We start from the raw sequence: 14,926 nt of genomic DNA on the forward strand, positions 1-14,926 counted from the left end.
TGTCAGCAACCAATGCCCCATGGTCAATCCAGGGAGGCCATGACTGGCCAACGAACTTAATAACTGGAGCAATAATATGCTTATACAGGCAGTCCTTGGTTATCCAACGGAATCCGTTCTGGAAGTAGCGTTGGATAGTGAAACCATTGTAAAGTGAGTCCCATGTTAATCAGTGGCATTGAGCGTTGGATAACGCATTCAGGCGTCGAAAAGGGGCCCTTAGGGTTGCATTGTAAAGTGTTGAATATGCCATTCGTTGTAAAGGGAAATGCTGGATAAAGAGGACCACCTGTACATAGCATAACTACCTGTTTTTTTTTTTTTTTTTACTGTAGCTGTTGGCGAATTGATTGGGCATTTTTTTATGATTTTGAGCCCCTCTTGTAATTTGATAAGGGCCAGGTGAGAAGTCCCAAACAGTAGGTGGATTGCATAATCTTTAATCCCTGACATAGTATTGGGTAAGTTATCCCTGGGGGTGAGGCTATCTAGGAAGGATATTGGTCCAGACTCAAAAAGTTGAAAGTCCATCCGTGAAGCTTAATGTTAGCTAGCCAGCATCCGCGCCGACTCCTTATGCATCCTCCTTAACTGAGAGGTCTCTCAACAGGGGGTCTAAAACAGCCCAATGATGACTGCAGGCCAGTCTAACCTCAAGGGCACGGGGACATGCCCACATAGATGAATAGTAATCTGTCTCCCATACACTGTTTGAGATAATGGAGTAATCTATTTCTTGCTACCAGCAACCACAGATGCTCAGAGTCCCAAACAAAGGTCACAATTGTCCCTCAAAGAAACCAGCTCATCAGGGTTCAATCAGGAGCGCTTCTGGCAGCGATCCCCACTCTGGCGATTCCCAACCTGTGGTTGGGGGTGAGATCGCCAGCGGTTGTGGCTGGCTTTTATTGTGCCCTCTCGGGACCAGTTTGTTTCTTATATCGTCAGACCAGGTTTCTCTCTCCGCGGAGGTGCCTCAGTTGTTGGTTGCAGGCTAATCTGGGTTAGAAAGGAGGAGGCCTCGTCAGGGTTCTTAATTGTGGGCTGGGAGACGTCCTTTTTTTCACAATGAAATCCAGTGTGGAATGGAGCGGGGTCAACTCACTGGTGCAGTATTCCTAGATTTTGCAAAGGCTATTGATACTGTTGATCATGCTATCCTGCTCAACCATCTCCAGAGCTCTGGAATAGGGAAGCATGCTTTAAACTGATTTCAGTCCTACCTATCAGGTAGATCCCAACATGTGTCCATCTCTGGCTCTAACTCTAACCCCATGGATATCACCTGTGGTGTCCCGCAAGGCTCTGTTCTGGGGCCCCTACTCTTCTCAGTGTTCATCAATGATCTTCCCACAGCTTGTCAGGAAGCCTCAATACACATGTATGCAGATGACACAATCCTATATGCACACAGCCATAGCCTCTCTGACCTTCAACACATACTTCAGTCTGACTTTTTCAGACTCGAAAACTGGATTACCCAAAACAAACTGTTTTTAAACACTGACAAGACTGTAACAATGGTGTTTGGGACCAAGACTAAATTTTTAAAGCTTCCAGCGACTGAGCTCCAGATTAGAACCAACACTAACACCACCCTAACTCCTGTTACTAGTTTTAAATACCTGGGCATATGGTTTGACTCCCACTTAACATTCGGGATGCACATTGATACCCTGACAACCAAGACCTATGCCAAATTAGGGGTACTTTACAGGAACAAATCCTCCCTAAGTCTCCTGGTCAGAAAACGTATCGAACAGCAGATGCTAATACCAATTATTGACTATGGAGACATAGTATATGGCTCAGCACCTCAAACCCACCTTGGAAAACTTGACACCCTCTACAATTCAATTTTTCGTTTTGTTCTCCAATGCAACTATAACACACATCACTGTGAAATGCTCAAAGGCGCAAAGTTCACCTTTCCTGTCTTGCCTTCAAATTCTTTATGGGCAAGCTACCCAGCTACCTGAACAAGCTCCTCACCCCTACCACATGCAGCACCTGGTCTGTAACTGTTTCATACGCCCATAATATAAATTATCTTTAACTGTGCATGCAATGTCTTGTATATAATGTATACCCAGCTCATTATGTAACTGTATTTGTAAACATGTATTATTTGTCTTAACTCTGTGCCCAGGACATACTTGAAAACGAGAGGTAACTCTCAATGTATTACTTCCTGATAAAATATTTTATAAATAAATAAATAATGGGAAACCCCATCGGTATTTTAAGCCGGCCTTACGTAGTGTTTCTGTCACAGGTTTTACGTTTCTTCTTTGAAGAGTTGCGGATGACAGGTCCAAGAAAAGCTGTAATTTTGACTCTTCCAATTTGACAACTTCCCGGTTCTAAGCTACCGTCAGAATGTCACCCTTGACTACAATAATGGAGTTTTAAGATTACATCCCTCGTCCAGGTCTGGTTCAGCGTTCGGGGCCTCAACGCTCTATGGTCCCTTTCCAGCAGTAATTGGGAGTTTTGCAGGTCTGGGCATAGAGAGAGGAACAAACACGTGAGGTAGTCCCCCAGATCTTCTACCGCTTCAGGGACCACACGCACTCAGATATTATTCCGGCGAGAGCGGTTGTCTTGATCTTCCTGCCTCACTTAGATTTCTGCAATGTGCTTCTTTATAATAGTTAATTACCAGCGTTGTGGAGTTTTGGGCCTAACTCCACTCCATTACTGGTACCTCCAGGACATTCGTCCTTTCTTCCGGGTGGGTTAGATCACCTCTAATCTCCTTCACCATCTTCTGTACCTCCAGCCGGAAGGCCGATTTGAGCCTGATGTATAAATCCTCTATCTTGTTTAGTTGAGAGTGGTGGGCCTAGCTCTTCCTCGTCATCTGATTTAGAACCCCAGCGTGCAGAGGCGCCATCTTGGTTTTCGTTAGCCGAGGCGAGTTGTTTTCTTGCTCTTTGGGGGGCATTATTGTGATCTGTGGGAGATCCCAAAGTGGAAGGTAGTTTTAAAGTCAGGTACGTTGATAAAAAAAATAAAAATAATCACTGAAAAATTTGAAGGATTGCCACCCTGGATCGGAGCAACATAATCAAACGTCCACCATGATTGGCGCCGCACATGCACCTCCTCTCTGCCATGTCCTTATTAATTTAAGTTGAACACTTACTATAATGGTTATAGAAATTTGAACTTTTGTAAGAGGAAGCATTTAGAGCTTTTTTTCCCCCTCTTCCCCAAACATTTCATGTTGCATTTCCTACAAATTACCTAGCTGCCTTTATCTCAATAATTCAGAGAAATACATTTTGATTGTCCAATTATGACATTGGTGTCGTTCTGTTACGAACCATAACATTATAAATCAATGCCTATTTTTCATGTTGTGTTAATGAATGTAAAGTGCTGTGTGTGTTTGTATTTACTGTAAATGTAACTTTAGAAAATATATTAATTGTACTATCAATTTCTACTTTTATAAGGTATCTTTTCGTGTGTATATACTTAATCCTCTCTTATACACACACCATGTATATAAAGTCTTAGCATTGCAAGCCCAGCTGCTATATTTTGCCTTTTAAGGCAAACAAACCAAGTCGAATGAAATCCCTAATTTCAATAAATCACTCTAGATGGGATCAAGTGTTTAGGATATATTTCAAGTGGTTGTTGGTCTGATATGTTACAAATACCTCAGATAATCCTGTTTTTTTTTTTTTTTACATTTTAAAGCAAATGAAAGGATGTGAACTCTTAAGTTAAGAATGTTTATTAGTTTGAGGAGAGCAGAGAAAGGCTAACCTCATAAAATTAAACAAAAGCTTTAGAGGGAAGCGGTTCAAGGAACTCCAAAAAATAATCTGCAGTTACATAGAAGGAAAAGGCAGAAGGAAAAAAAATGAATCGTATTTCTAGCACCAAATTGCATAAAAAGTACCAAAATTGGTTATTACTTGCTGTTTTGAATATATCTTTTTATTTAGGATTTCTTTCAAATGTATTTGCTGCTCAAAATTTTGCAATTCATTGTAACCCGCAAATATGTGAAAAGGGCCAATGAAATTTCCACTTTAAGAAATTCAATTTTTTTTGAGGCAAACAACGTGTGATTTTTTTTTATATACATAGGATTGAAGGGGGGTCTCTGGAGCTGAACACCATTAATTTCAGCTCCAGTGCCCCCCTGCTTCCGGTGATTTATACCTCCGTAGCAGCGGCCGGTAGCCGCTCTAGCAGGGTTCACATAATGGTGGTGTTTCCAAGCTCCCGCGACCTGCGGGCCAATAGGAAGCCGTGATGTCACCAGGTTTGGCTTCCTATCGGCCTGCATGATGCATTGGAGGCATTTCAGGATGCAGGGGGTCCCCAGAGGAACAAATTAATGGGGTTCAGCTTCGGAGACCCCCTGCTTCAAATATAAATATATACATAAAACATTAAATAAAAGCATGAATTGCACCTTTAAAAGAGCAATTCCTCCAATAAGTGGAATAATGGGAACAGCACATTTAGGGTGTTATTTATAAAGTTCAATTATGAGTTAATGCACCCAAAGGGCAGCTAAGTCCCATTCAAGTCATTTGAAGACGATGCTCGTTTGGGGGTTAACCCGTAACAGAGCTTGATCAATCTGGGAGTTATTAGGATAAATATTAGGTGATTAGCACCTTAGGAGTGCAAGTTACCCCAGCTAGTTTATTTTTCCAGGTTTTAATAATTCCTTGCCCATACAGTACTTTACGTGGTCCAATTCCAACTCACCATCTTATTTCTAATAAATGAGCCAATAACCTGAATTAATATAGCTGCAAAGCCTCTCTCACTTACACTTGGATCCACAAAGCTCCATTATGTCACTTTGTTTATTTTTTTAAGGGAGGGGCAAATATTAATGCAGTTCGGCACCGGTGGAGTTTTTTCAGCTCTGGGAACCCCTGCTACCTGAGATACTTACCAGGGAAGGCGACGCAGGTACTGGTCTCCTCCAGGAGAAACAAAATGGAGGTTTAAATCTCCCGCATCATGTGGGCGAATAGGAAACCGCGACGCATGACATCGCGGCTTCCTATTGGCCCGCGACATGGGGGGCTTTAAACCTCAAGGAAGAACTGCTGGCACGGTCTTCGGTAAGTATCTCTCGGGGAGCAGGGGGTCCCCGGAGCTGCAATTAACACGTCTCAGTTCTGGAGAACCACTTCTTCCTATACATGTACTACAATTAAAAATAAATAAATAATGGGGGTTGGAGCAGAGAGGAACTATTCCTTTAACCTAACTTTGTCACTTTAACACCAACGGTATATTTTCTAAGGACACCAAGTTTACGTTTTGAATAGTGACCAAAACTCACCGACAAGTGGAATTTAACCCAGTAAGGAGCATTTGGGGAGATTCATTCCAGTGCAATAGCCATCATTGGTCTTTTGCTGTTACTGACTCAAATGGCTGTTGACACACAATGGCAGTGCAATCCTGACTATTGTAATTTAATGAATCTCCCCCTTTTTGATAAACTGTAATGAAGTATAAAAGAAGTCTCATCAGTTGGTCATATGGCTGAGAACCTTTTATTTCATTGCGATGTAGTTATACTTTGGACTTCACTTCTTATTTATATTAATAGGACTTTGAATTTATCGCTCTACCCATCTACAGATATTGCCAACGTTATTACAATCCATAGTAAGCCACAACAGTGTGATAGCCCCGCCCCCTTCTTGCTCACGCCGATCCAAAACAATGGCCACTGCAGCGTGCCACTGGTTGCAGTTATATTGGCTACATCTGTAATTAATGATAAAGTTAGAATAAAAAATAATAACCCATGAAATAAGAACACATTTAAAATATGGTTAAGAATTTATTTACATAACACAAAAATATAACAATGATGCACTAATTTACAAATATGTAAAAAAAAACAAAAAAAAACAGTAACAGCTTTTAAATGCTATTTTTTGTATTCAAGTTAGCACTTCAAATAAATTTACTGCGCTAATAAAAAAAATATATACACACACGTTGCATAGGACTCTGCCAGCGATGTAGTTATACTTTGGACTTCACTTCTTATTTATATTAATAGGACTTTGAATTTATCGCTCTACCCATCTACAGATATTGCCAACGTTATTACAATCCATAGTAAGCCACAACAGTGTGATAGCCCCGCCCCCTTCTTGCTCACGCCGATCCAAAACAATGGCCACTGCAGCGTGCCACTGGTTGCAGTTATATTGGCTACATCTGTAATTAATGATAAAGTTAGAATAAAAAATAATAACCCATGAAATAAGAACACATTTAAAATGTGGTTAAGAATTTATTTACATAACACAAAAATATAACAATGATGCACTAATTTACAAATATGTAAAAAAAAAAAAAAAAAAAAAACAGTAACAGCTTTTAAATGCTATTTTTTGTATTCAAGTTAGCACTTCAAATAAATTTACTGCGCTAATAAAAAAAATATATACACACACGTTGCATAGGACTCTGCCAGCGATGTAGTTATACTTTGGACTTCACTTCTTATTTATATTAATAGGACTTTGAATTTATCGCTCTACCCATCTACAGATATTGCCAACGTTATTACAATCCATAGTAAGCCACAACAGTGTGATAGCCCCGCCCCCTTCTTGCTCACGCCGATCCAAAACAATGGCCACTGCAGCGTGCCACTGGTTGCAGTTATATTGGCTACATCTGTAATTAATGATAAAGTTAGAATAAAAAATAATAACCCATGAAATAAGAACACATTTAAAATGTGGTTAAGAATTTATTTACATAACACAAAAATATAACAATGATGCACTAATTTACAAATATGTAAAAAAAAAAAACAGTAACAGCTTTTAAATGCTATTTTTTGTATTCAAGTTAGCACTTCAAATAAATTTACTGCGCTAATAAAAAATATATATACACACACGTTGCATAGGACTCTGCCAGCTGGACTTTTAGATATTGGGAGGAGACCAAAGCAGGCACTGCAGAACACTTAAGTAGCAAAACATGGCCATACTAAAGAAAAGTGTGAAATGGTCCATAAAAATGTTTTATGAATGTGTAACTGGAAAAAAAATTATACAAAAGTGCCCTTAGGGGATGAAATTACAGTTTGTCTGAAACTGTATATTGAAATGTTAACACTGTAGTTTTGAACAAAGATATTTAGTCTAACCTCCTAAATATTAACATTGTTTGCTTCCAGATGGCCATAGCCCCATAGGCACTGAAGGGGTTAAGCAGGTCCACAAAAGTCCCACACTGCTGTGTTGTGAAATTTCCTTAACACATTTGCATGAACATTTAAGTAACACACTGGGAAAACATTGCGCATATCTCACACTGCTTGTAGTGAACGGTTTCCTCTCCTGAGTTTCTTGGCCCTCAGATTCAAGTTATTACTCTACAGATATTCTCAACACAGGGTTTGTTTTTGTTGGATGTCTAGGACACACATCTCGTAATAAAAAAAAGTTAAGGAAGATAAATTAATTTAATCACCCACCCATCAGTACAAATCATGGGTTGAAGAGAAGCCAGTTGGAGTGTGTAACTTCTCACCAAATCCATGCATTTCACAAGCGGGAATTGAGAATCTCTATTCTGTTTCCCAAAAGTACTGTAGCTGTCCAAACAATACTAAGGCTATGCTTATGGCGGCAAGTCGCTGGAAAATCAAATAGAGATGACTTCCAGCGATCGCGACCAATCCGTCGCTCCGTGCTTACTATAAGCGCACGCAACAGCAGCAAGGCATTTGTTTTGCTGCGACGCTGTCGCCGGCACTATAAGCACAGCCTAACTTGTTTTACCCGAGTCTGCAATGTGTGTATTCAGTTTACATGTAGATCACCTAGACCAGGATTAGCCAACTCCAGTCCTCAAGGGCCACCAATAGGTCAGGTTTTAAGGATATCCCTGCTTCAGCTTAGTGTCTCAGTCAATGACTGTGCCACCTGTTCTGAAATGGGGATAGCCTTAAATCCCTGACCTGTTGGTGGCCCTTGAGGAATGGAGTTGGTCACCCCTGACCTAGGCTGTAGCTACAATGAGTCATACCAATTCTCTCCCCTCCTCCTAACATGGATCCAATGTACTCCGAGTCCCGGAAGAGAACACAAGAGTCAGGAAGTGGTGCTATGCTTTTGGATGTATTGGGGCAACTTTATTATGCCAGCACCCATTAAATGCACTCACTGTACATATATGTTTGACATTCTATGTGGATTTTTTGGGGCCCACAACTAAACTCAATCACTACTGACTTCATGCGATACCTTGGGGAAAAATAAACTATTAATCCACCTACAAATTACTCAACAACAATGTGTACAGTGGGGCATTATATTAAGAATGTTGACATTTGCTCCAGAAATCAATGCAGAATAGCTACAGTACAAATATCAGTCTTGCAGTTTTTACATTTATGAAGTAAATCTTTTACATAACTGGTGTTTTATAAATAAACACAGAGAATGTTTAAAAAAAAAAAAAAAAGTGGGACTTGATGTACATCAGGCTGTTATTTTTTTTTCTGTGTCAAGTATTATAAACTTGTCAAATCAAGTATCTTATATTTGACACAGATCTCGTTGCCAATAAACCAGATCTGGCAAATTCTGTTGATGCAAAGAAAAGAGGGGGGAAATGACAGTGCAGACATACAGTACAGAATATGATATCTAGCATTAGGCTGAGTCCCCAGTCTTCACTGTGGCATGCGCGCCCGGCGGGGGGGGGGGCGGTGCGGGCACAGCGATGCACCGCGATAGGCGGTCTGAGGGGAGAGGGAAGGTTTGCGACGGGAGGGGGCGTGCCAGTAGGTTTGCGGGCGCGTGGCCATGACGTCCCGCGGCTGGTTCACCCTTATTGGCTGAACCGCCGGCGGGGGCGTGGCCACGCCTCCGTCGCGGATGCTAATTTCAAATTCCCCTGCCTCCCTAAAAACCTGTCACGCACCGCTGGGGAAAGGTGCGCGACAAGGTAGGGACTGGGACCGGCCGGACTGGGGGGGCGCGGCTTGATAGCACAGCGCACGCCGAGCCGTGCGCTGTAGAAGTGACTGGGGCCGCCCCCTTATAATGCACACTATGCTTACAAACTTGAAAGGTGAAATACCTTCATATTTTTATGCTATACACATTGCACAGATTAATTTTTTGTTATTGTCCGAGTACGTATAGCCCACTATTTCTTAGTTAATTAAGTCCACAACAAAGACACTCCATTTACTCAATACCTTCTTAAAGATTACAGGAAAGTGTAAATAATTTGCACGTGCATATGACTTACAAACAGTCTAATCATCAGAAAAGGACACTTGTAGTCATCAGTGGGTAAAATGAAGGAAAAAAAAAATAGACAACCATTTCAAACATAAGAATGCGATGGTCTTCTCCATAGAAAACATTTTGCATCTAAAAGAAGCATTTACCACTGTAGTTCCTCTATTCATGCTGGAAGAAGGTACTTCCAAGCAATTTCTGTGGAAGTCCCCTAACCTATGCATTTTACCACACAAAACACTTTTTGTTTAATACTGTAGGTACAACTGATCTTACAGTAACCAAAAACATGTAGGGTACCTGTTAAATAGGTACAGTTTGAGGGCGATATTGAATACATAATCTTGTTGAGTTGTAACTTAAAACGTGTCTTAATAGGCCCCAGTGTTTTGGGAGTAAACATAGCAAACCTCCATAGACATTTGAGAATTAGGCGCTATATAATTTCCATAATATAACACGCATTTATCAGGGGGGAAACAGAAACTTCAAATTCTGTTATTCTCCTATTATGTTGTGAAGCCAGTTTCCAGTATTGAAGAATAGCTCAGCTCTATTTGAATGCATTCAACTAAACATTTGTTCCAGAACGGGGAAGCTTATTGAATAAGGCCAGGATTTATCAAGCTGTGAGCTGGGGTATCCACTCGGATCAGTAACTGCTATTCAAATCAATGTCAATATCCAGCTTGATGATTTTCGGTCAAGGTGCCTTTAGGACATGGGAAAATTGGATAAACCTAGACGTAGCGTCTCTTGTGCATACATATTCCATAACCATAACTGTATATGTGGGAATAATGGTTTGTAACCAACACAGAAGAAAAAGAGAATCAGGATAAATAGGCAGGATGTTCTAATTATCCAAAACAAAACTATCCTATTAGGAAAAAGAAAAGTACATGTGCATTAGAAAAATAACACTTTGATAATATCTGTAGTACAATTTTATACACATAAGCTAATACTTCTGACATGACATATTTGGCATCTGCCTTAAGCACATATTTTTAAAAAAAAAAACGTTCATTTGTATGAATCTTCAATATTTTTCAAAAGTGCATTACATCACTAATATGTCACGTGTCATTCTCATTATCGTGCAAATACTTATATACATACACACCGTTTAACTTTTTTTTTTTTTTTTTACAAAAAAGTACTGACAAAAAGGTCTATTTTACGATGTCTTTCCCGTAATATACAAATCCAGACTTCGCAGAAGTCTTTGATGGAGAGCCTATCTATGCACACAACACTAGGACTTAATAAGGTCTAGGCTTTCTTAAATTAGCCAGATAAAGTAGGTCTTCTGTACAATACATTTCATCTTAACAGATGATGGCCTTCACATAAATAGACATTTTTCATTTTTTTTAGTTCAAATTAAACAAAGACATTTGGCAATATAATGAATTATAATTAGACCAAACAATTCCCCAATTTTACCCAGACATTTATTTTGGCAAAAGTAAAAAGTCTGTTGTACAACTCCTGTATTTTAGCAATGTGCCAGAGATCAGTCCAAAGACACGCAATCTTGTATCTTGTAAATATACACATGTAGATTACTTGCAATTTTAATCTACAAATGGTTTACGAAAGTTCCAACATGTAGCGTTTCTTGAAGAAAATGTGGTTTAAAGGCTTTTTCTTGGTTACATTTTAAATACATTCGTAAAAAATGAAAAAACCACGAGAAGTTTGCTTCTTTACTGTAGCTCTTCTGTAGATAGATATAGATACACAGTTTCTACTAAAAGCATCAGCACAGTTCTATTCATAATAGATAACAGAGTACTTCTTGTGGTGAAGATCCTTCAGACTTCCTGCAAATTAAATAAAGACCGTTAATTTTCATTTAAAAAAAAAAAAAAAAAAGTCATTTAAGTTAAGACTATTTTTTATATTGCACATGGTTGCGGCAAAAAAAATCAGGCGCACAAGTCAATCCAGGCGTATATAAAAAATGATTCAAAATAAATAAATAAATAATAATAAAAAAATATATATATATATATTTTGCAATAATTAATAAGAAGAGGTTTGTGAGTGTTTGAAGCAGTGCAGTTATTAGGAGTGACCAACTCCATGCTGAATCCGGACACCTAAATAATGGCGTTCGTCATGGATCACTCACTAGGGTCGTCTCAATCAACGCTCATCCCTTCCTCCGTTAACACACGAGAACACGTATCTGCTCACGGGATCACAGGCCTAGGTTTGAATCACGCATGTACGATATTGCACACGGTGTCTGCAAATGCTTGGTTTGTGGCCAAACTTTAGTAACTCAGAGTGAAAGCTATTTTGTTAGATTAGTAGATGAAACACTACCTTCTGTTCCAGGTTTGCCATTTTGTTACACTATAATTGATATTTCAATACTACTGCCAGAACTAAAAACGTGGACGTGGAGTATGTGACGGTAGGGGTAAATGTGGCCGCTTTTAATAAAGGTCAAGCCCTTCATTACCTTAACCTGTCAGTAATACATTTGTATGATGTTGTATGTGTATATGCACTCAGTAACCTGGTTCCAGCACTTCAGGGACCAGGGGTTAGTTTTGTTTTCAGCTGGACTGTTGTAAAGTGGGCTGTGATCTTCCCAAGTAACTGTGTTTGTTGTTGTTGCACTCCCTCCCCCCCCCCTCCCTTTCCCACCAATCAGGGGCTGGTTCATATTGCAAACACCTAGCTAGATGAGACAAGATCAGCTATTTGTTAGCTGTGAGGTCAGTGTTTTAGTTGTTGAAGGGAATTCTTAAGAAGCAGCAGTTTGGGAAGAAGCAACTGGGACAAGCTGCAGCGGATGCTGCAGGAGGAAAAACAGGATAAGTCTCTTTAGGGAGGTCTCTGTAACCTAAGTTTATAGGGTATCCCAGTTGTAAGTATAACACACACACACACACACACACACACACACACACACACACACACACACACACACACACACACACACACACACACACACACACACACACACACACACACACACACACACACACCTTTTCCCAATAAATACATTTTAGAAACGTTGCGTTTGTCTGGCGAATTGATCCCTGGTGTGGTAGTCCTGGTCTCCCATCACAGGAAATCTTTTTGGGAACACCTTAAATCTTTTTACCAAGTAAAAGTCACATTTATGTCAAAAGGGGGAACCCCTTCAAAGGATGTTTATAGGGAAAAACTGGAGGAAATCTAGGCACCAAAATCATAAAACGGATAAACAAAATATTAGCTAGATGAAATAAACATAAACATGTAATTTTAGTACTAAAAAGTAGTATAAACCTCCTAAAAATGTGCGGTGTGTGTGCAAAGGCATCATACATAAGACATCATCTGTGGGTTGAAATTGAGGGGTGGGGTAGAGTTTTTTGGGGGGCACGGCAAATGACTTTTTTTGGGGGCGAGTGTTTTTTTTTTTTTTTTTTTTAATTTGTCGAGACCTGACTATAATGAATTATTAAGACTCCAAGAAAAAAGTTAAGTGGATTTCTAATTGCATCACCTCCATCACTACCACTTCTTGCGAACACCTATACAACATAAGAAAAATGTGTCCATTCATTTCTCTCTCCTTGGCTTTTCATCCACTCCCTCATCATCTTTCTCTACTACTGTAACTCCCTTCTCCTGGGTTTCCCTCTGTACTCGTCCATACCCCTCCATGAACCTCCTACTCACCCCCTCCTCCACCATACCCGCCCAACGCCCATGATCTCCCTTACCCCAACCCCTTCCTAAAGTCTCTCCAAAATCCTCCAAAGTCACCCACCTCACCGATCCAATCACCTCCACTGTCCCTATTGTCAGACCCATCACCATGCCACTTGAAAGGCTAAATCCTGAGACCTGACCCCAATCCGTCCACTAACCAAGCAAATTTCACCAAGTAATGTACTTTTATATAGCGTCTTATCCAGGGCTCTATATAAAATGTAATACATAAAGTCGCATTCTCATTACCATGGAGAAGCTAATGCCCAGAGAATTCAGGACCAGAAATCAACCCACCATTGTTCGTAACCTTATTTTTGTCAAAATTGGAACAGTAACCTGAATAAGGCTGCGTCCATAGAGTGGGGAGCAGTGCTGAAGCGCGCCGACGCCCGCCTGCTGAAGCCTGTGCGATTTCATGCACATGCAGGCGAGCCAGCGTGCGCAATCGGGAAACGGGGCAGTGACGTCGCTGGGCCATTAGCCCACGACGCACCAACGTCAACGCTGCTGTGCTGTGATTGAAGGTTCTCAGCACACAGCGCGCTGAAAAACAGCTTTGGCTGTCGGCTGAATAATCCAACTCCTCAGCACGCCTGCGGACGCTCGCGTGAGTCCCCTCTAAAGACAGCTTTATTGAGAATGCTGGGGCTCAGCGCGGAGCGTCTGCACGGCTGAGCGCTGCCTGTCCTTCCATGGACGCAACTTAAGTGTTCTTTGGATTTGATACTTCGTCATTAAACAGTCTAGCAAAGAACTTGATCAGATTAAAATAGGAACCATAGACACCAAATACAAACAGACCCTTATTATCGACACTAGCACGGATTGGTTTAACAAACTGCAAAAGACTATAAGGACAGTGTCTCAACATGCAAAAAGGACAAATTAAAATGTGTCACCAACTATTACAAGAAACATTGGGTATACAGCTGGTTGCCAAGTAAAGCAGACACCTGCCCTGACCGTACCTATACAATACAGCCAGTCCTGTACAAGCAATATGGATTTCTCAGACATAGGACAGTACACCAAACCGTTTTTTTTGTAGACAGCAATAGTTAGATAACCGCTCCTACAAAAAAACTCCACTAGGGCAAATATAGGAGGGGAGGTATGAAACACATGGTTCCTGGGAAACAGGCGGGGCATCAGACAAAGGGTGAGCAAACCGTAATCTATAATCTTTAAACTGAAACGTTAACTACCGAAGAGATGTCTATTAGGACAAAGGAGAGACATTTACTAAGTAAACATAATGCATTTGACTGAAAAAAAATCTCTATATAGACTGCCTCAACAATTAGAATGAAAGGATTTTTTCAGTAAAAATCCTTGTATGAACCCCTACTACTACTACCCAACCTACTACCCTTTAGAACTGCCACCACATATCATCCCACAGGCACCAATGCCAAGATTAGCACATGCAAGAGATTACTCACACTTGATACCAAATCCCTTATGAAAAAGCACAAAATTAGTTGTCAAAATATTACCCAGAAAGAAATAAAATGCTATTAAAACATTGGTAAATAATAATTACTTATTCAGGATGCAGAAAAAGGTGGGGGAAATGTTATTATGAATTACATGTACATAGAGGACATTTCAGGCCAACTGAGTGATGCCACCTTCTATAAAAAGAATAGATTCTGATCCCACTAGGAAGTACAAGATCGAAATTGATGGAATCATTAACTTGGGTCTTAAAAAATGGCTGGACTTCAGAAGAGACAAAAACAGTGTTTGATACAAACACCCCCCATTAGTCCGATCCCATATAAACTCCAAGGTTAATAAAGGGGTAACCCCTTCTCCGGGTAGACCAACTATTTCAGGCCAGGGTTCTTTTTGCCCGCTGATATTACAATATGTACATTATTATCTACAACTCTTGGTGACCAATGAGAGTATCTACT

The 14,926-nt window shown here is 40.3% G+C and overlaps 1 protein-coding gene across 4 annotated transcripts in view; it reads right to left on the reverse strand.

Annotated features, from left to right (window-relative positions):
- Nucleotides 1-6,753: 6,753 nt before the first annotated feature.
- Nucleotides 6,754-14,926, reverse strand: part of TNFRSF19 (TNF receptor superfamily member 19) — an 82,310-nt gene continuing 74,137 nt past the window's right edge. For all 4 annotated transcript variants that reach the window (XM_075592240.1, XM_075592243.1, XM_075592242.1 and 1 more), the window contains exon 10: nucleotides 6,754-11,110. In XM_075592240.1, the coding sequence (XP_075448355.1) occupies nucleotides 11,102-11,110 (9 nt within the window). In that variant the 3' untranslated portion in view covers nucleotides 6,754-11,101. The remainder of the gene's footprint in view (nucleotides 11,111-14,926) is intronic.

This window comes from Ascaphus truei, chromosome 3 (genome assembly GCF_040206685.1).
Source record: "Ascaphus truei isolate aAscTru1 chromosome 3, aAscTru1.hap1, whole genome shotgun sequence".
NCBI classification, from domain to species: Eukaryota; Metazoa; Chordata; class Amphibia; order Anura; family Ascaphidae; genus Ascaphus; species Ascaphus truei.